General features: G+C 41.7%; 1 protein-coding gene across 3 annotated transcripts in view; it reads right to left on the bottom strand.

Moving 5' to 3' along the window:
* Positions 1 to 391: 391 nt before the first annotated feature.
* TBC1D19 (TBC1 domain family member 19) overlaps positions 392 to 21754 on the bottom strand; it is a 136874-nt gene continuing 115511 nt past the window's right edge. For all 3 annotated transcript variants that reach the window (XM_055138627.1, XM_055138628.1, XM_055138626.1), the window contains 5 exons: positions 18978 to 19087; positions 16678 to 16769; positions 9389 to 9504; positions 1785 to 1855; positions 392 to 778 (listed from right to left, as the gene is read on the bottom strand). In XM_055138627.1, coding sequence (XP_054994602.1) covers positions 704 to 778; positions 1785 to 1855; positions 9389 to 9504; positions 16678 to 16769; positions 18978 to 19087 — 464 coding nt within the window. In that variant the 3' untranslated portion in view covers positions 392 to 703. The remainder of the gene's footprint in view (positions 779 to 1784; positions 1856 to 9388; positions 9505 to 16677; positions 16770 to 18977; positions 19088 to 21754) is intronic.

The following is a 21754-nucleotide window of genomic DNA, read 5'->3' as shown; positions in this document are numbered from 1 at the left end:
AAGAACCTGGCCACGGGCCCAGCAGTGTCAAGTCTTCTAAACAAAAGATGGAAGGTGGAGATGTTGGAAGGGAATCACTTCACAATTATTTGACTTCTCCTGAAAAAGTGATGACATAAACACCATCGGGCGGAGACAACAATATCTGAGCTTCCCCAGAAGACAGGGTGAAAGAAGTGGAGAGGGATCCAGAAAAGCTCCGGTGAGAGACAAGTTAAGAAGACCAAACTATACTGGAATGGCCACTTAAAAGCATCATCTTTTTCAAGTCTTCTCACAGTGTACTTCACCTCTGGCTCTGCATGAAGAGCAGTTTCTTTGACTAACTGACACATCTGGAGGGAAACTTACAGACTGACATAAGAGAATTGATGACCTCTTGAGTTTATTACAGTATCTTTAGTTCCTATTGCATAGAGTGTTACATGCCTTTTACAAATTAGGATTCTATAGATAGGATGCTCAGTTTAGCAGACGTTATCGCTATTGCTTCCATCTTGAAAATCAGCAGCATGCAATGCAATATTTGGTGTGCAGAATTATTGTTTCAAAAAGTGAGAAACTACTTAGGTTTTAACTGAGGAGGGAACATGATCTTTATTGGCTTATATGCAAGTTTAATTTTGGTTTTATGCAGAGTTTGCATAGTTCATGATTAGTTTCTAATGAGGAACTAGATGTGTTGTCCTGACCTTGAAGAAAATCAGGTAACAGTAGCAAACAGAAAAATCTGAAGAAGAGGCATGACTTTTAAAGTGGAAAGATCCGCAAGAACTGCCTGAAACAAAACAAGAACAAAATAAAATCTATCAGTATCTGGATGTTAATCAGGAAAGTGAAGCCTATGAAATAAGGTGCAATAGAAACACTATTACCCAGTAATTTTGGCATTGAAACCATTAACAGGTTCTTTAATGCGTCCCAAATCTCTGTACTAAAACTATACTTTCCTTCTCATTTCAGAAGATCCTAATGGTAGGGAACATGGCCAAAATGCTAAATTGTGCAGCAAAAAATAATCTGGACTTTAGCCTTGAGCCATTTTCAAATACACAAGGTAGCATAAGTTTATAAGAGGTCTAACATTTCAACTTGGTTCTATAAATAAACGTACATTATGAATCCTAGTCCTGTTATACTAGTATCAGGGGTAACTGACTTTAGGAAGTAATTTTGAGATAGAACTTGTGTTTATTCAGTCACAAGACATGTAAACATCCTCTTCCCTTTAAACAAAGAATGTAGGCAGCTATTTTAAGGAAAAATTTATATTTCTGGGAGAGATAACAAATAGAGTAATACAGTAAGTCACTACTAAACTGAACCATGTTTCAGGAATAAAACATACTACTGGAAAGACGTCAGCCTTGCACAATTAACTCACAATCGAAAATAACAAAAGAAACACTATTATTTCTATGTTATTTAAGTACATGCTCTGTAACTTCCTTAACCAGTTTTTCTTTGTTTTATGAGCCTAAGACATGGACACATACAATAACAAGAAAACACAACATAAGCCCCAATAGTTTCTATTGAGATTTCTAGTTTTCTTATTTCCTCTAATGGTTTCCTATAATAAACTTGCGGATGACTCCATCACAAGACGTTTTCAAGCACTGGAAGCATTTTGAACACCGACGAGTACTTAGCTCGGAACTTACAGGTTTTACTCAGGTTAGGCTCTGAGTCATGTGTATCCTATGCATCTGAGACTAACGCGCCCGGGCCTGGCAATCTCTCAGAAACTATTTCCATCCCATCGAAGTGAAACTTATCCTTACTTCAGCTGCAGCCAGTGATGTCACCTCCATCAGGTTCACTGCTCGGAAAGCAAACACAGCAGCGGCCAGGACTGGAAAAGAATGCACACTATTTCAACTGCTGACCTACTCATCAGCTTGGCAAATTTATTGCTCGGCCCACAACCCACAGCGAGAGTGCCAAATAACGCTTTCCCTGCCTGCCATCTTCGTTCGGGGTGAAGGGCCTAACACGGACATAACTGATCACCTCTGAGGAACAGAGTCTCACAGCAAGATCAAGAGAACCCACAGTTTTGGGGAAAAGAAAAATTCAGTGGTCTCAAAAAAAAGCCCGACTGTTTTTATATGGTGTTTCAGTCATAGCTACAATTTAAATGATAACAGTTTTTAAATGCTATAGGTTTCTAATGAATTATGAATCAAGGTTTGCTTTGATGCAGCTGTTTTATGCTATGACAATAAGGAGGCATCTAAAAAGTTGCCAGAGACTGAAGCTTACATAAATCATGTTATATATATATATATATATATATATATATATATATATATATATTTACAGTGAAGTGCCTTGCTAGAAAAGTAGCCATAAAGCCTGCTGTTAAAAAATAATCCTTGTAGGGGGGCTGGAGCGATAGCACAGCGGGTAGGGCATTTGCCTTGCACGAGGCCAACCTGGGTTCGATTCCCAGCATCCCATAAGGTCCCCTGAGCACTGCCAGGAGTTAATTCCTGAGTGCATGAGCCACAAGTAATCCCTATGCATTGCCGGGTGTGACCCAAAAAGCCAAAAAAAAATCCTTGTAGGGGTCAGGAATGTGACTCAAGAACATGCCTGGGTGAGACCTTAGATTACATCCTGGGTGCCACAAAACCCTCTGAACACCACCAGCATGGGCCCCAGAGCATACTGATATTTATATGAATGCTGTCGGGAGGTGGGGGGAGGGGGCAGGGAAGAAACATTTTCCTAAAAATTAGAAAAATAAAAAACCACCACACAGGGGCACCCTGGAGATTAATAATATGCACTGAACAGAAAACAGCATCTGGATTTGTGCTGCCATTAAGCACACGCGTATGAAAGTGAGTAACACTAATGAACAGTGCTGCTTAATACATAATCTAGTGTAGAAATCACACAGGGAATGAGTCACCACAGACAAAGGAAGGAGTCGGGTGAGAGAGAAGCAGCCCCAATAAGGAGCCGAGCTGACTGCTTCTCCCCACTTTCTTGTCTTGGGATCACCAGTTGGCGGGAGTGTTCCTACCATGCGTTTCCTACACTACAAGTCCCTGAAGTTTAGAAAACAAATGATAAGGAATATTCAGTATTAGTAGGAAGAAGCTTGACTCCCAAGAAAACTGCACAGCTAGTCAAATATGTCTTTATAAAACATATAAAACACATCTTTGCTCTGGTAATAATAATAATAATAATAATACGAACTGCACTGCATTCTCATCCCAACTTGGAGTTAAGCACTATTATCACCCCCATTTTACAAATGCAGACACTGAGGCCCAGGAAGTTGGGGTGACATGTGGAGAGTCGCAGAAAACAGTGTGGCAACTCAGTGCTCCTTCTGGAGCGCCACTATCCAATCACTCTGCGATGACATAATTGCGATTAAAGGTGACCGGCGCTGACTCAGCCCTGACACGGAAATCTGTCCACCTTCCTGACACTCGGCAGCTCTGCGGTGCCCGGGCTCCCGTCCACAGATGGCACGAGGCTGAAGCCACGGGCACGGGCCGGGAGGTCGGCGTGCCTGAGGAGCAGAAGTCAGTGTCCAGGCTGCGGCTTCCCCCGAGTGAGGCAGAGAGCACTGAGTCCCGAGGGCGCTGAGGCACTTCTCTGGGACAAGAGATTCGGGACAGTCTGGCAGAAAAGGCACGGCACTGGTTAGAGAAGAGAGTTCCGGGGTTACAAAATTAAGGTGATGGGGAAATGAAAAGATTCGGGAGAGAGAACTCGGAGGAGCGAGAGCATGCTCCGCATTCAGGAGCCCCGGGTTCCTTGCCAGCACCACAGCGAGCTATCCCTGAATGCTAAGCTGGAGTAGCCCCTGAGTGCCACGGGGTTTGATCCCCAGACTAGAAATAATAGTAATAATGATAAAGTCAAATCAGTTGCAATGATTTAATCTGTAACAAGGGACAAAAGAGATGCGGGACCAAGAAACTGCCTTTTTAATTGAAAAGCAGAAAACTTAATTTAGTTACTTCTATGTTTACAAGAGAGCAAAGAAAATTGTTTCTGGAAGACCAGCAGCTTCTTCAGTTTCCTAAACGGAATCAAATATGTCTACGGAGACCGTTTACAGGCTAAGAGGTGTGATCACTGTTTTGCATTTGGTGTAAAATTTAACAGAGATGGTGAAAACTGACAGGATGCTCCGAATTCTGCAGCAACAGGAAGGAGTAGTTTTTTCTCAGTTGGAAATTGTTTTTCCAGCAGTAGATAAGAGGGGAAAGAGTGGCTCGCTAATTCACCTCAGCATCCAAAATGCTTATGTGTTCAAAACCGCTATTTATCTTGGTGCCACATCACACGAGTTCCTTCCTGTCCACTTCGTGTTTGGGTGGCCTTGTCCTTCCCGAGAACAGGTTTGCACGACAAGGAGAAAAGGCCTCTAGTTTGGAACACTGTCAACAGAAATCAGGCTTTGCCTGAAATATGGACCTGTGAATATTCACTTTTGATCTTTTAAGCTATTCTCATTAATTCTAAGTGATTATATTGTGAATATTAAGGTGCCTTTGCTGGAAGCTGTTTCTTAAAAATACCTAATTAATTCACAATTAGAACAAAAATATTTATTAAATATTTACTAAAATATTACTCAAGCAAACAAGATGGTCCCATTCAGACCAAAACCTGTACCAAATAACTGAAGCTAATTTGTATTCCTCATCCCTGTGGCTCTTCATCTGTCTTCCATGGCAGGGGAATTCCCATCCATCTAGTTCCATTTTTTTATTTCCACAGTTCTCAATTGGTTTTAAAAAGTACGCAAGAAAAGTGGCTATTACAATGCAGAATTCATTGCTGCCGATTTACCAGTAACTTTTCTTTTTCTCTTTGGTATTTGGGACCACCACTCTTTACTGGGCTGAGTGATAATTCTTAGCAGTGCTCTGGGGACCATACAGGGTTTCGGGATTGAACTAGGTAAGCCCTTAACACCTGTGCTATCTTCCTGACCCTATAATAACATTTTAATTAGTGTGCTGAGCTCCCCACACTAAAGTAAGAGTATTCAAATAAAGTTTCAAAACAAACAAAATGAGAGAATTTGAATCCTCTCATTTAAAAAGGTCTGGAAAGTGTTCTAACTGAACACTGCTATCACCGTCAACCTCTTAGTTCCTCAAATGACCTTTAAAAGTCCATTCTACTTTTGGAAAGTCCATTAATTAAAAATACTGCATTATTTTGGACTCCTTTTACATGCCACATATTTCTGAAATGATACAAAAAGCTATATACTATATACTTCTTCAAGACTTATGACTTAGGTAAGGGAAAGTCTAAAATCCTGTCCCCTGAAAAATAGTTGCAGACAACTTATTTCTGTTTAGCCTGGAAATAAGAGTTCGGGGAAAGGAGATGATACAAGAGTAGAAATAACAAGATTACCATCCTGGATTAATAAGAACCCACTTATTCTGGCAGCTGAATAACACAGAACTGAAATGGGCTGGTAAACACGGATTACCCAACATGATAAACTGAAAAAGAGGCTGAGGATTTCCTGTCTGAAATACCTTCGAGCAGTTATACCTAATTATTTTAGGATTCCTTTTATTGCTAAATTACAAGTATCACTGACATCCAAATAAGATGACGTCTAACTAAAATCAGCATGGACTTTAAAAAACGAGGAATGGATGGACATGGAGAGTGTCATGCTGAGTGAAATGAGTCAGAAGGGGAGAACAGACATAGAATGATTGCGCTCATCTGTAGGGTATAAAAAACATATTGTAAGACTATGCTTTACACAAGGACAGTTTCTTCTACTGTCCTTGCTTACCCAAGGACAGTAGAAACAAAGGCCAGGAGAATGGTCCGCTACTGGAAGCTTGCCACAGTGGGGGGTGGCGGGGTGGCCAGTTAGGATACGGAAAGGACCACTATGACAGTGATGTTGGAAATGATCACTCTAGACAAGAACTGAGTGCTGAAAGAAGGTATCGGGACATACATGGTGACCTTTCAGTACCTGTATTGAACCATAATGCACAAAAACCATGATGCACAAAAGCGGAGAGAGAGAGAGAGAGAGAGACAGAGATAAAGCAACACACACACACACACACACACACCACAGAGAGAGAGAGAGAGAGAGAGAGAGAGAGAGAGAGAGAGGGAGAGAGAGAGAGAGAGAAGAAAAGTGCCTGCTACAGAGAAGCAGGTGTTGGAACACTGAAAGGCTGAAACCCAATTATGAACAACTTTGTAACTGTGTATCTCACTGTTAAAAACATTAAAAATTAACCATTAAAAATTAACATTTAAGGGGGCTGGAGCAATAGCACAGCGGGTAGGGTGTTAGCCTTGCAAGTGGCTGACCTGGGTTCGATTCCCAGCATCCCACATGGTCTTCTGAGCACTGCCAGGAGTAATTCCTGAGTGCAGAGTTAGGAGTAATCCCTGTGCATTGCTGGGTGTGGCCCAAAAAGCAAAAAAAAAAAATAACATTAAAAAAAAACAAAACAGGGCACAGGAGAGATAGAACAGAGGGCAGGACACTTGCCTTGCATTCTGCCAACCCTGGTTCAATCCCCAGCATCCCATATGGTCCCCTGAGCACTACCAGGAGTGATCCCTAAGCACAGAACCAGGAGTAAGTTCTGAGCACTGCTGGGTGTGGCCCCAAGAGAAAAAATTATTTAAAAATAAAAAACAATTCAGGGTAAAAGATAGTAGGTGATACTAAAAATATCACAAGTAATATCTTTGATTGCACTAGGGACAGTATTTCTCTTTAAGAAACCTTATTACTTGCCTAATACTCCTTTTTTACCTTCCTGCCCAGGGTTCAAGAAGTGTTAATATGATTCCTATATAAGGTGACCTTTTCCTTCTTATGCAAGAAAAGGTGATCTTCACGTGTGCGGCCTCTCTGCTGCTGCATGAGCACGATCCCGCCAACTGAACTACTTTGGACACGAGCAGCTCACAAAAATGCCTCCAGACTGTGAACTGAGCCACTGCCCCATGCCGCGCCAGTGGGGAAGGGTTTTTCTCTCTCAACCCTTCCTTCTTGGGCACAGCATGGCGATCGCCGCTTTTTGAGCACAAAATGGAGGTACCAGCCCAGCTGCAGTGAGATGTGCGAGAGATCCCAGGGGGCGGGGGTACCGGCCCCGCCCTCTGCTGATATTTAAGCACAGTGGCCACACATGTGCGGCCTCTCCGCTGCTGCACGAGCATGATCCCGGAGGCCAAGTGAACTACTTTGGACACGAGCAGCAAAAATACCTATAGACTGTGAACTGAGCCACTGCCCCATGCGGCACCAGGGGGATTAGGGTTTCTCTCTCCAGGATTTTCCATCTTATGAGCACCACAAAAGGGAAGTAAAAGCTTGCAGTGATGCAATTTCTGGCAGAATTTTCCCTGGACTTTATACAGAAATCCAAAACCTAGTATCTCTTAATTGTCAGCAATGTGAAACAGTTCCTTTTTAGCAGGTCTGACTTTGGGGGGAAACTCCAAACAATAATAGTGAGTTTTTTGTTGAAATATTGGAGGTAATCAAAGTAGCAGCCATTTCTCTAGACTGTGAACTAAGCTATAGTCCCACGCTGGCCGAGTAGAGGAAATATCCTTCTTTTTCGGTTCTTTTCCCTTTTCGGGGAGAAACGCGGTGTGGCGTCCACCATATTATGAGGTCTATTAAGCAGGCACGAACTTAATAGGAAGTTAAGTTCCTATTAAGGTGCAGGAAGGGGAAAAAAATTATGTACTTGGAACAGCGGTACTCTTGGGCAGTCTTGGGCCGGGGCTGATACCAGCACATGCTCCACCGAGATTCAACCCGGGTGGCCACACTTTTGTGCAGCCGCTTTGCTGCTGATTGACCAGGATCCGCAGGCCAACTAGACTACTTTTGGTTCCAGAAACTGCTTGCAGCCATGTCTCTAGACTGTGAACTAAGCCATAGCCCCACGCCGGCAGAGGATGGGAAATATCCTTCTTGCTCGGTTTTTTTTTTCCCTTGTCGGGCGGCCTGGCATCAGCCATATTATGAGGACTATTAAGCAGGCACTAACTTGGTGGCGTGGGAAGGAGGAAAAAAAATGGAGTTATGTACTTGGAACAGCGGGACTTCATATCTCTTCATTCTCAGCAATGAAAAACTAATTATCAAATGCTTCCTTGGCAGTAGGACTGTCTTTTATGGGGGGAAACTCCAACAACAATAGTGAGTTTTGTGTTGAAATATGGAATGTAATCAAGGTAAAGAGAAAATGAAGTGAAATTTATCAGTTATGCAGGCAGGGTGGGGGTGCGGGGGTGGGTGGGAGATATACTGGGGTTCTTGGTGGTGGAATATGGGCACTGGTGAAGGGATGGGTGTTTGAGTATTGTATAACTGAGACATAAGCCTGAGAATTTTGTAACTTTCCACATGGTGATTCAATAAAAAAAGAAAAGAAAAGAAAAGGTGATCTTCAACTAAGCATCATTTCCACAGCAGGCCAAAGAGGTATTTACATACAAAAGGCAAGGGGAGAAGGAAAGGCTAGGTTAAATCATTTGTTTAATATCACATAACAGGAAAAGGTTGGAACAACACTGCCAACTTTTCTGTCCTGCATCTCCTGCTGTGAAAATCTTGTTATATTTATTTGAATATCCTGATAAACCCAATGGTAAAAATAACCAAGTCTGTTTTGCAAAAGGGAAACAAAATCATATAAATAATAATAAATCTGTGCACGATGTGTTTTCACATAATTGTCCGTGTGTTTATTTGTTGTAAGAATGGTTTTGGTGTGAATGTGATAATGGTGAGTTGACTATGTAGCTTCTTGAAAGACAGATGCAAAAATTATTTTTTTAGCTTAAAAGAGCACCTGGGAGGGAAAACTCACCAGGGCAGAAGTCAGATATTATTAGCAAAAAGGAAAATGTTTTGAATTCAGCATAAACTGAAGTCCAGCAAAGCTGGGATTTCAACTCTCCAGGGAGGCCCCGTGTCAGTGGAGGTGAGGTAGGGGTTGAGAAGGGGCATGGAAAAGGGTGCTAAGATGGACTCGTGAAAGCAGAAAGGAAAGACAACACCTACTCTCAGCTTCACAGACCTCCGGGAGGGAAGAGAGAACTCTGCCCTGCCTGGACCGAAAGGAAAAGAAGAGTAACGGAGCCAGGTAAAGAGACGAAGAACAGATGATGTTATATAATTACCTCAGCATCATGATCTCGGAAACTCAGCACTTTAATTTTAAGGCAGATAAATTTCCTTATTTTTGTCATTATTAGGAAAGACATACCAGGGATCAGAAAAGGCTAATAATTGTAGACTCGACACCAATTGCAGAGGGTGAATGTTAGAAAGGCAAGGGCCTTATAGAGAAACAGCGTGTGTATTATAAACTAATACTCTTACCAGCAAGAATTTCCAGGGAGTTGTATCCTAGGATTCTATCCCACAAAAGCAAGAGTTGGTCTGTAGCTAAGTATCCAGAGAAAGCACGCACCATCCATTTAAATGATATACGAAGTCTATAAGCAAAGAAGGAAAAAAAAAATCAATTTTACCACTGGCATTTTTTTCCCTTACAAAAAAGGCAATACCAAAAGAGCTCAATTAACTCTATTGTTAATAGAACTTCTTTATGAGTCTTAGAAATCACCTGGGTATTTAAAATTCAAGTACTCTCTTGAAAGCTGTAGAAGAAGTGTAATGGAGAGAAACTGTTAGTCATCAAATTAGTGGTCTCAAAGTATTAGAAAGAATTACTTCTGCAGAGCTCTCCTTTGTGTTACAGGTGAGCCTTTAGAAAACTCACTTCAAAGTTCTGTTTTTCAGGATCATAACAGTTCCAGGCAAGCCTAGATAATTTAAATTTTATTCAAAGTACTTGAAAGTGCTTGATGCTTTTTTTTTCCAGTTCAAGAAATTATATTCTTATATTTCACTCAAAATGGCTGCATAACTTGAATAAAATAAAACAGGGAGTAGTGTTTAAAGATGAAGAAAAGTCTTTTAATTATCTAAGGGATCTTTCTAGAAAGAGATTTTTAATTTCAAACTCTTTTATTTTTTCTTTTTGGATCACTCCTGGCGATGCACAGGGGTTACTCCTGGCTCTGCACTCAGGGATTACTCCTGGCGGTGCTCAGGGGACCATATGGGATGCTGGGATTCAAACCCGGGTGTCGGCTGCGTGCAAGGCAAAGGCCCTCCCCGCTGTGCTATCGCTCCAGCCCCCAAACTCTTTGTTTTGAAGAGAAGGTTATTAGAATTCTGAAAGAGCAATTAGAAATTCAACTGAATTTCATTGTGCAAAACTAAGCAAAACCCCTACCTGATTGCAGTACCTAGAAGTAGGCCGCGTTACGAGAACGCTGCTCATCGAGAGTCAGGAGACAGAGTCTTTGACTCTGGCACCTGAGAGGTACATGGCTCCCTCACGTTTCTGTGCTGTCAGCATCTGATCATCGCTGGACGGTCTGGTGAGCTGCTAACCAAACTCTTTGCTGGCATGGTAACAATGTCATGTAGATAAACGTCTGTATTTTTCCCCCTTTTTGTTGGGGGGCGGCTCCCAAGCAGTGCTCAGGAGGTCCAGACCTGAGCAACCAACTGGGCGGAGGTTTACTGCAGAGCCCGAGGATGTGGTGCTTCTTGGGCTCTGCAGTGCTGGAGGTCACGTGAGGCACCTTGCTAGAGCGCAGCGTCTCCTGAGCTCTCCGAGGCCACACGCAGCAGTGCTCAGGGGACCACGTGGTGTTGGGGACGTAGCAGAGTCAGCTACGTGCCCCTGCCCTGACCCTTGCACAATCTTGCTGGCCCTCTGTGTGGTTTTCTTTTTCAGGGGCTAAATTTTTCTGTCCTTAATTTTTTTGTTTTGCTTTAGGTTTTTGTACCACACCCAGCAGTGCTCAGGGACTAGTCCTGGCTCGGTGCTCTTTTTCAGGGATGCTCAGGGTTCTGTCAGTTTTGGTGGGCGTCAGTCCTGGCAGTGCTCAGGGGAGCATGTGCGATGCCAGGGATTGAACAGGGGTTGGCCACACGCAAGTCAAGCATTCTGATGCCTGTACTATTTCTCTGGCCCCTGTGTTGTTTTCTTAAGAGAAAGAGACCTGAAGTGATTAACTTTCTATTGATTGCATTTCATCGGTCCTCTTACAGTATCTTGTTAGAACAGTAATACCACACACCATGCTTCTCCTTTGTAGACAGCACAAACGAAATTTAAAAAAAATGTTCCTGATTGGGCTGTACAGAGTCCAGGGTTAAGGTGCTTGCTTTGCCTGCAGCACCCCCATGGTTTCCTGAGCACTGTCAGGAGTGATCCCTGAGGACAGAGCCAGGAGCAAGGCCTGAGAACCACCGGGTATGCCCAAAAAACAATTAAAAAAAGTTATTGAGGGATAATTTGTACGGAGTAAAATTTATCTTTATTTATAACGCACAGTTCTTTGAGTTCTGCCAAAATCAAATGCGGACTAGGGATGCAGCTCAGAGGGAAAGATGTATGAGCCCTGGATTCAATCTTCTCACACACACACACACACACACACACACACACACACACACACACACGAAACATTACTAATTTTTAAATTTATTTTTATTGAGGTAACACTGCTTTACAGCAGTTGTTGTTAAGTTTTAAGATTGCAGCGCTACATACCACACGGACCACCAAAGTGCTAACATCCCTCACCCCAGTACATTCATCAAATGAGAGCTTTAGATCTAAAAAAACGTGCAAACAAAAGCACAATCCATACTAGGTGGGAGTCAGTAGCAAAATGGAAAAATTGCTGAGGAAAATAAGAAGGCCAGTGAATTAACAAATACAGGAGTAGGATGTACTCAAGCTGAGAGAAAGGAATAAGGTGAGTGAGAACAATTCAAAATAAAATAAAGAGAGTTTTAGGAAACTGTAGGATAAGATCAAATGCTTTAACATTTGTGGCATTGGAGTCCCAGAAGAAAAGGAGACTAAATGTTGTTCAGAAAAAAATAATTGCAGAAATAATGACTAAGGGCTGAAGAAATAGTATAGGACACGAGGTGCTCGCCTTGTGTGTGGCTAAGGCTGGTTTGCTGCCTGGCACCATATCCAGGCCCCCAAACACTGCCAGAAGTTACTTCTGAGCCCAGAGTCAGAACTAGCCCCTGAATACTGAATACTATGTGGTGTGTCTCATTTCCCTCCAATCGAAGAAGAAAAAGAAAATATTCCTAAATTTGACAAAAGACATTTCTTATTTTTTATGTTATAATGCTTTAATATAACTAATAAAAACATCTACTAGTTATATAGATAATATACAAATATTAAATATAAGTATGCATACAAAATATATTAACATATAACCATATTAATTATTTGCTTAAAATTATTCAGTGGTTATACAATATAAAACAGTACCATTTACTTTATAAAGTTAATCTAAGGATTAAGATGTTAACAAGAATTTGACAGGATTCCAATTCTCTACTGCATCATTTAATAGTGAATAGCTTAATAATTTCTTTTTAAAAAATTTTTTAAATTTTATTGAATTACTGTGAGATAGTTACAAGCTTTCATGATTGGGTTACAATCTCACAATGATCAAACACCCATTCCTCCACCAGTGCACATTCCCCATCACCAATATCCCGGGTATACCCCGCCCTTTCCCAGCCTCCCCCTGCCTCTAAGGCAGACACTATTCCTCATACTCTCTCTCTACTTTTCGGCATTATAACTTGCAACACAGACACTGAGAGGGCATCATGTTTGGTCCATTATCTACTTTCGGCATGCATCTCCCATCCCAACTGGATCCTCCAGCAATCATTTTCTTAGTGATCCCTTCTCTATTCCATCTGCCTTCTCCCCTCCACTCATGAAGCAGTATTCCAGCTATGGGTCAATACCCCTGGCCCTAGTATCTACCGTCCTTGGGTGTCAGCCTCATGTGATGCTGCCCTACACTCCACAAATGAGTGCAGTCCCTCTATGTCTGTCCCTCTCTTTCTGACTCATTTCACTTAGCATGATACTCTCCATGTTTATCCATTTATAAGCAAATTTCATAACTTCATCTCTCCTAACAGCTACATATTATTCCATTGTGTAGATGTATCAAAGTTTCTTTAACCAGTCATCTGTTTTAGGGCACTCAGGTTGTTTCCATATTTTGGCTATTATGAACAGTGGTGCAATGAATATATAGGTACAGATGTTATTTCTACTGTGCTCTTTTGCATCCTCAGGATATATTCCCAGAAGTGGTATTGCGGGGTCATATGGAAGCTCAGTTTCTAGTTTTTGAAGGACTGTCCATATTGTCTTCTAGAAAGGCTGGACCAATCGGCATTCCCACCAACAGTGAAGGAGCGTCCCTTTTTTCCCCACATCCACACCAGCATTGGATGCTTTTGTTCTTTTGAATGTGTGCCAGTCTCTGTGGTGTGAGATGATATCTCATTGTTGTTTTGATTTGCATCTCCCTGATGACTAGTGATGTGGAGCATTTTTTCATGTGCCTTTTGGCCATTTGTGACAAAAGACATTTCTGAAGATCTAATTGGCTCAAAGAAATCCCTAGTTGGATAATAGTAAAATTTCTGAGAACTAAATACCAAGATCTTTGCCATTGAAGATTTCTAAACCTTGAGTTATTTGAAGGTAGGAAGTGATTAATTAATAATGAATATTATCAGTGGTAGGGTATAATTATGGATTGAATGCTTGTGTGCACCCCATCCATATTCAGATATTCAAACTTTCCCCTCAGAGTGACCATTAGTTAGGTGGTGTCTGTGGGAGATGATGAGTGTGGAGCCCGCAGGACTGGGATAAGTGCCTTGACGAGACTCCTGACGCAGTCTGTTTCTCCTACCACGTGAGGATACAGTGCAAGTCGGCAGCTCTGGCCCAAAGCAGGGTCATCCCGGGAACCTGACTGTGCTAGCATCTGAGCTTACACATCCTGTCTTCAAAACCAAGAGAGAAAAATTTCTGTTGTTTACAAGCAGCACAGTTTATAGTAACTTGAAAGGGTAAAAATAATACTTCACTAGAGAAGCTAAAATGGAACAAAAGTACTTATTACATAATAAAGTATGCAAGAAAAGATGAAAAAAGAATAAAGAAAGCATGAAACATATCAGACATTAGAAAATTAATAGATAATATAAATATTCTCGAATCCACTGTTATCAATGACATTAAATGTAAATGGAATTAATTAAAATGAAATGAAAAGGCAAGATGCTTCATGGAAGATCCAATTTTTTGGGGAGGCATAATTGGAAACTCACATGAAAAATAGATATTGATAGTCTATGTTATAAGTAAAAGGATAAAAAAATATACCATGCAAATTGAAATCAAAAGAAAGCTAGAATAGCTATGTCACATAATACCTATTTATTAGCAGGAAAAAAGACATTTCATAATAATAAAGGGATCAAGTTTCCCAAAATCAAACTTCAAATCCATGAAGTTAAAAATATATATGTATATATTTATATACGTGTGTGCGACATATCTATAATAATAAAGGAAAAAATGAAAATTTCATAATTATAGTAGGAGACCATAATATCTCTTTTCTTAATCAATAACCAGTAGAAAAATAGAAAATTCACAAGTGTAAACTTGTTATATACACTTGCTCTGTGTGTATGTAAGTATGTGTGTGTGTGTGTGTGTGTGTGTGTGTGTGAGTGTGAGTGCATGTGTTTTGTGTACTGGGATCAAAAAACCCAGGGCATCACACAATTAAGTCATATGCTTTACTACTTTAAGTCACACCCTTTGTCCTATAAGGTTTTGTTTTATAAATGTCATTCCTAAGATCTAAAGTACTTGACATTTAGTGGTGCGCTACTGAAAGGATACACATAGTCATATGTGTACTGTCACTGTCACTGTCATCCTGTTGCTCATCTATTTGCTTGATTGGGCACCAGTAACGTCTCCATTATGAGACTTGTTACTGTTTTTGGCATATTGAATACGCCACGGTGAGCTTGAGAGCGAGAGCGAGATATTCTCAGTAGCTTGCTGGGCTCTCCAAGAGGGGCGGAGGAATCAAACCCGTGTCGGCTATATATAATTATATTAACACAAATATACAACTGAACCTTAAAACAATTCCACAAAGTAAGAATTCTCTTGATTTTAAATTAAGTTATCTTGATTTAAAGGAATGTTGATGCTTGGGTAAATTAATGTGCTTTTCCAGTTTAAGAAAATTTGTTAAGAGACAATTTAATTTCTCAAACTCAACCACTCACTCATACATCCATCCACCCATCTATTCATCTGCTATACACTCAAGTGTGGCAAATATAAATACTAAACTGTTCCATTTCTCATTAACTCCTTTTGTAGCCTCAAAGAATTAATTAATATTCATTTCCAGCATGCTTTCCTAACAGTTCTAAATCATTGGTAAATCATTTGTAGACTCCTTTGCTTTAGATAAACTGTTTTTAAATGAGAGAAAAACTAAATCATACTTAAGACCCTAAGTATTTTATACATTAATAGATAATTCACTGTGATATAAACATATCTTTAAACTTTTTGAAGGAAAATCAGTGTACAATAATTGGTAGCTAATTTACCTAATGGTACTTTATATAAGGACAACAAAATTTAGACCAGAGAGATAGTTCAAAGGATTGAGATAATATTTTGCATGCGGGAAGCCCAGGTTTGATCCCTAACACCACTCAGATCAGACTGGTCCCTGAGTGCAGAGCCAGGAATAGTCCCCGAGCACTGCTGGGTGTGGCGCAAACAAAACGAAACAAAAATTTTAAAGACAGAAAAATTTAGCTTCCAGAGCATTCATGAAGACACTCTGATAAACTGACTTAATTTTAGTGTCATCATGTATCTTTAGCTTGCTTTCTTTCCTCTTTCTTTCTTTCTTTCTTTCTTTCTTTCTTTCTTTCTTTCTTTCTTTCTTTCTTTCTTTCTTTCTTTCTTTCTTTCTTTCTTTCTCACTTTTGTGCATATATATTTTATTTTATTTTTTTTTAATTTTATTTTTTCCTTTTATTAGTTCACCATGTGGAAAGTTACAAAGCTTTCTTTCTTTTTTAGGGAGGGGCACACCTGGTGATGTTCAGAGGTTACTCCTGGCTCTGCACTCAGAAATTAGTCCTGGTGGTGCTCAGGGCACCATAAGGGATGCCAACCCTGAGTAAGGCAAACATTGTACTATCACTCTGACCCAATTTCTCAGGTAGTATTTTTTCCTACAAAATTTTGCTTCAATTTTGACCAACACCTTTAACTTAGGTTGGTGCTGGAGAGAGTGCCATGAGTTGAGGGCCTGCTTTACAAGAGGAAGGCCAGGGTCCAGTGCCTCCCAGCTCCAGCTCCAACGACCAAAACCAAAAGCCAAACAAAACTTAAAAAAAAATAATAAAGCCTGCTTGTTCTGGTGACTGTTGTCCCAGCCACAAAACTTCTAGCAAGTAAGAATTTATTATGACTTTGGTAACTATTCCAAGAATATTTGGGCATGCTTCTGTTACAATCACTACTTGGGAACTACTTTATTAAGTAGTTCCATGGAGGGAACTGTTTCTCAAAATAAAAGGGGGAAAATTGTCCATTTGTCAGAAGATTTACTGCATCATCGCCAATGTTTTACAATGACGGCGAATATCAAACAACTGATTTCACTAGGAGAGAAAATACTCACGGTTGAGCCCCAATTTCCCGTAGATGATAAAAGAGCTGGGGAAGGTATGTTTGAAGGAGAGTTTCAAACAGCAAACAGAGCGACACAATACCCTGCACACAATAACAAACCATGAGAGAAATAATGCATTTCAAAATTTAAAAACCAACTCTGTCAACATATTGAGTGAAGTGAGGAACAAAAAAAAAAGGGAAACATTTACATTTGTTTTTAATAATAGAAGTCAAAACCAAGAACAGCACAAACGATTTCCAAGACACAGTGTTGTAAGACAAAGGACACGCGTCTCTAAGTGTCCTCCCATAAGGCGCCTCGGGTACGGGGGGGGGGGGGGGAGGGGGGGCTCCCGCATCACCTAGGTAGGGAACATTCGGAGCCGAAGGAAAACCTGCTCCTGAGAGCCTTGTAATATCACTCAGCCCAGCCAAATGAGTTTTCTCTGGATTCATTCCAGCTTCCAGGTATTTCTCTGGGGCTGCGGTCACACCCTTTCTCCTCCAAGCCCTTTTCCTTTCAGCTGCCTCACCCATGAAGAAAAATATTTCCTGCTTTTTTCACTCTTTTTTGAAATCCACCCCCAGGGAAAGACTGCTGACTGCTCCAAATTTGCATCAGGAAGTTATCAAACAAGAATATTTGATTACTTAGTATAAAGATATTTTTCTTTCTGGAATCTACTGCTTCAAAGGGGCATTATTGGGTAGAGTACAGAAAGTAACTGATTGAAGCAGATGGCTTTTCAAGTGCGTTTTTCACTTCTGGACTCTGAATAAAGTCTTTCTTGTAGTTCAGCATTCCTCCGAGGAGATCTTGGTAAGGAAGTCTTAATCCTCTTTTTGAGTTTCTAAAGGGGAAGAAGGGTTGTCAAGGTTCCAAGGAGTTAGTTTGGCCAGAAGAGGCGAGGAGATGGCCGCTGGGCCGGGAAGGCTTCACGCTGCAGCCGAGCAGAAGGAACACGGCGGGGCTGGCCCAGGGGGTTGGCTGAACAAGGACACCCCAGGGACAGCTGGCCCAGAGCAGGGCTGGCCAGGCTTCTCCGGGCTGCACTGGACAGCGAGTCAAATATTTTATTTCTTTCATGTAAGCATAAAATAGGACAGAGGAGGAGTGTCAAAAGTCCGATGCTCACAGTTAAGAGAAATAAGAGTTCAGATTTTCTCTCCGAGGCAAACACAGAAGTGAAACACTAAATCCAGGAGTCTCTGAGGAAGACCCGAGCAAATGTCGGGGTGCGGCCGGGGCTCCCCGGGACGCCCTGGCCCTCTGGCCTGAGCCAGCTTCCATCAGCGATGTCTGAGTGCAAGGGTGGGGCAGGGAGACAGGGCGCAGGGAAGAGGGCTAAGGCGCGAGAGAAAGGACTGGAGCTACAGGGACCGCCTCTGGGGAAAGCTGGCAGCCCTGACTCATCCCAGTGTCACGTCTGGTTGGGAGAGTCGGTCGAGCTACCCAGAACACAGCTGAAATGGAGGAAAAGAAGTGTCCACACGGGGCTCAACGCGGCCTTTGTGCCTACCCAGGGTCCGAGGAGAGAAAGGCTGAAGGAGGGGCTCAAGGAAACAGACCAGGGTGCCGGGCCCCACAAGGCGTCTCCTGACTCTCACGGTGAGGCCCGCGGGTTGTCTCAGAGAGGATAAACACAAAGAAAGTATCTGGGATCACTGATAATTAGACAAGCCGGGAATGAACAATGCATGATAAACATCTGATTTTCATTTCAGAGACGGGATGATGATCATAGCAACAATTGGAAACAGAAGCTCATTATTCTCTGACAGCTGTGAGCCAAGACGGCCTGGAAGGTTCGTAGGCTTGTTCGCTGCCGCCTGTTTCATAGGTGAGGAAATCAGTGCTCCCCCGGGAAGACCTCTTTGTCAAAGAATACACATTTAATCTAAAGGAGCGAGTTGGTGCAGATGAGAAAGGGCATTTCCCCATCACCACAATGATTTAAAATTTAAATCATTTACTTAATATTTAAAATTTTTAACATTCAGACTATATCCTAGGTGACAGGGTTACAACTGTGCTGTCATGGCTGGTTTCGATGCACAAAGTCACTGCACCTTCCGCCACAGGCCTGATGTCACGCATGCTCCTTCCTTCCTCCCCTTCCCCCTCCCCACCGCCCGCAATTTGGCAATCTCAATTTGTAATCAAAAACCAAGGACTTGCATTTATTTTGTGGAAATATGTTGCTCGACATCACAGATTAAAATCTGTGGCTTTATAATTTAATTGAGGAGGCCTTTTCTGAAGGAGAGAGAGATCATTTGATTGGATCAGAATTTTTATGAACTTACAGAAGGATGGGACGAGATGGAATGGAGCCTGAAGAAGAAGCGCACATACATCTCGCGGAATATCAGGTACAATTTGGAAGGTTCATGGTAAAGAAAACAAAGTGGTGCAACTGAAAGAACAAAAAGAATTCATTGATATTATTGCAGATAATAATATCAGAACTACTAATAGTAGTTCATGACCACTGTAGCACTGTAGCACTGTTGTCCAGTTGTTCATCGATTTGCTCGAGCAGGCACCAGTAATGTCTCCATTGTGAGACTTGTTGTTACTGTTTTTGGCATATCGAATATGCCACGGGTAGCTAGCCAGGCTCTGCCGTGCAGATGGGGCTCTCTGGGGCTCTCCGAGAGGGACGAAGGAATTGAACCCGGATTGGCCCCATGCAAGGCAAGCGCCCTATCCGCTGTGCTATTGCTCCAGTCCTGTAGTTCATGAGAGAACTGAAAATATAAATCAGAAAAGACAAATGGTATTTATTCATAGACATAATTATAATCATTTTTCTCCTGCTGAAAAAAATACACACGGCCAAAAAATGTGATGGGATTATGTAGGAATCTTAAAAATTCAAAGCAAGCTCTATAGTCTACAAAAGTTAAAACTTTCTTTAAAACACATGAAGAAAGTGACAATTGTGTGATTCATTTTTACTTTGTTTCACTCACAAAGGACCCAGGCCATTTTACGATCATTTTTTTTAATTTTGAAAATCAAATAAGTAACATACAAGTTGATTCCTGGCTAGATTTTAAACTGGGCCGGGGAGGTCGATCAAATGATGAGAGCACCCTCTTTCAAGGCCAAGGCCCCGGGTCCAAACCTTGAGACCTAATGAGCCCCTGAGCACGGCCTTTATTATTAAAAATATTAATAAACAACATCAAAAAAGGAGAATAATTAGTGTTTAGAAATTAAACTCTGAAATAAAAAAATATTTTGACAAACCACTTAGGCTTATTGGTAACACTGGCATGTCTCACTGTGTATCTAGGCGGCTTGCAAAGGCTGAGAGAAACGAAGGAATGTAATTCTCTGATGAATGTGAATTCCATACTCTTTCTCAGCCAGCTCTAGGTGATTAAGCCCGGGGGAGATCAACTCAAGCTGACACCGCAGAGCAGAGGGCCAGAGCCCCAGGGCCACACGAGTAGGTCCCAGCTCGCAGCCTGGCAAGCCCCAGGGAGGCCAGGCGGCAGAAGCAGGTCTGAGATGCAGAAACTTGCGGGGCATCACCGACGCAAAAGTCCTGAGTCCCTTCCACTGCGATCCCAAGTGAACACAGAGCACTGGGGTCCTGGAAGCTGTCGGCGAGCATCCAGGGGGAACACGGCAGGCAATGAAGAAGCAAAGACCCCAGGGAGCCAGCTCAGCTCACGCCTTTTCACCCAGGGAAGGGAGAGGCAGTGAACGGCCTGAAGCCGCACAAACATAAAACTTCAGTCGACTGTACGTGACAGTGTTAGTGATGAGGAAATCTTAGAAAACTGGCATTTCAAGAGAGAAATTTTGCTTTTTCTTAAATAAAAAAAAAAAGGGAGGGGGACAATTTGGAGGGTAAATATCTAAACACATAAAAATAACCAGATAGGAGCTGGAGTGATAGTCCAGTGGGTCGGGCGTTTGCCTTGCACATGGCCGACATGGGTTCAATCCCCAGCATCCCATATGGTCCCCTGAGCACTGTCAGGAGTAATTGCTGAGTGCAGAGCCAGGAGTAACCCCTGGGCATCGCCAGGTATGACTCAAAAGCAAAAAATAAATAAATAAAAAATAAGGAACTCTGGCTTTTTAAACTTAGATAAATAAATAAATAGCCGTATCTATTTATAGTCTTTGGGGGGAGGTTTGTTTCTGGACCACACCTGGCAGCATTCAGGGGGTCATATGAGGTGTCAAACCTGATCTGACCTCACACAGGCAAGGCCCCAACCTGCTGTACTCTCTCTCTCTGGCCCTTTTATTTATATCCTTTTGGTTTGTGGGCCATAGCTGCCTGTGCTCTGGGCTTGCTCCCGGCTGTGTGCTCAGGGCTGACTCCTACCAAGTGCTCTGGGGCAAAAGGGGGAGTCAGAGAATCAAAGCATAATAGACCACATACAAAGCAAGTGTCTTACCTTGCACACGGCCTATCCTTTCCCCCCAAGTAACTACATTTATATGCAAATAAAATACTATTTATACATCTTTCTTCCCCCAAAAGTACTACTTTTATGTGCAAATAAAAATATGTTTCAGAGGTGACAAACATTTCCTTCTACCTCCAAATTAACTTTAAAAATGTATTTTACCAAATAAATTTCTACTTTTCAGATTAACTTCAATTAAAGGTATTATATGTATCGAAAGATTATGATCTGTTCTTATCCAAGAAAAAGTGATGGTATCATTATAAATATATGGTAATAGTGAAAAATCAAAGTAGGGGGTCGGAATTTATGCATCTAATAATGCATATTTTTTCCTTTGACTTTTTTGGGTCACACCTGGCAATGCTCAGGTTACTCCTGGCTCTGCACTCAGGAATTACTCCTGGCAGTTCTCAGGGGACCATGTGGGATGCCGGGGAGAATCCGGGTCAGCTGCATGCAAGGCAAATGCCTTCCCCACTCGACTATCGCTCCAGCCACCTTCCTTTGACTTTAAAATTTTGAATTTTACTGATTTTCCATTACTTAACATTATTATAAAGTTCTGTGTGTTCAGCGTCATTCATCTGTGTTGAGTCTTTCTGGACCTACCTCCAAAGCCATCCTCTAACTCCTAATCTATTAAT

Source organism: Sorex araneus, chromosome 5 (genome assembly GCF_027595985.1).
Source record: "Sorex araneus isolate mSorAra2 chromosome 5, mSorAra2.pri, whole genome shotgun sequence".
Classification (NCBI taxonomy): Eukaryota; Metazoa; Chordata; class Mammalia; order Eulipotyphla; family Soricidae; genus Sorex; species Sorex araneus.
The sequence above is the reverse complement of the archived record's forward strand: the minus strand, read 5'-3'. Positions and strand labels throughout refer to the sequence as shown.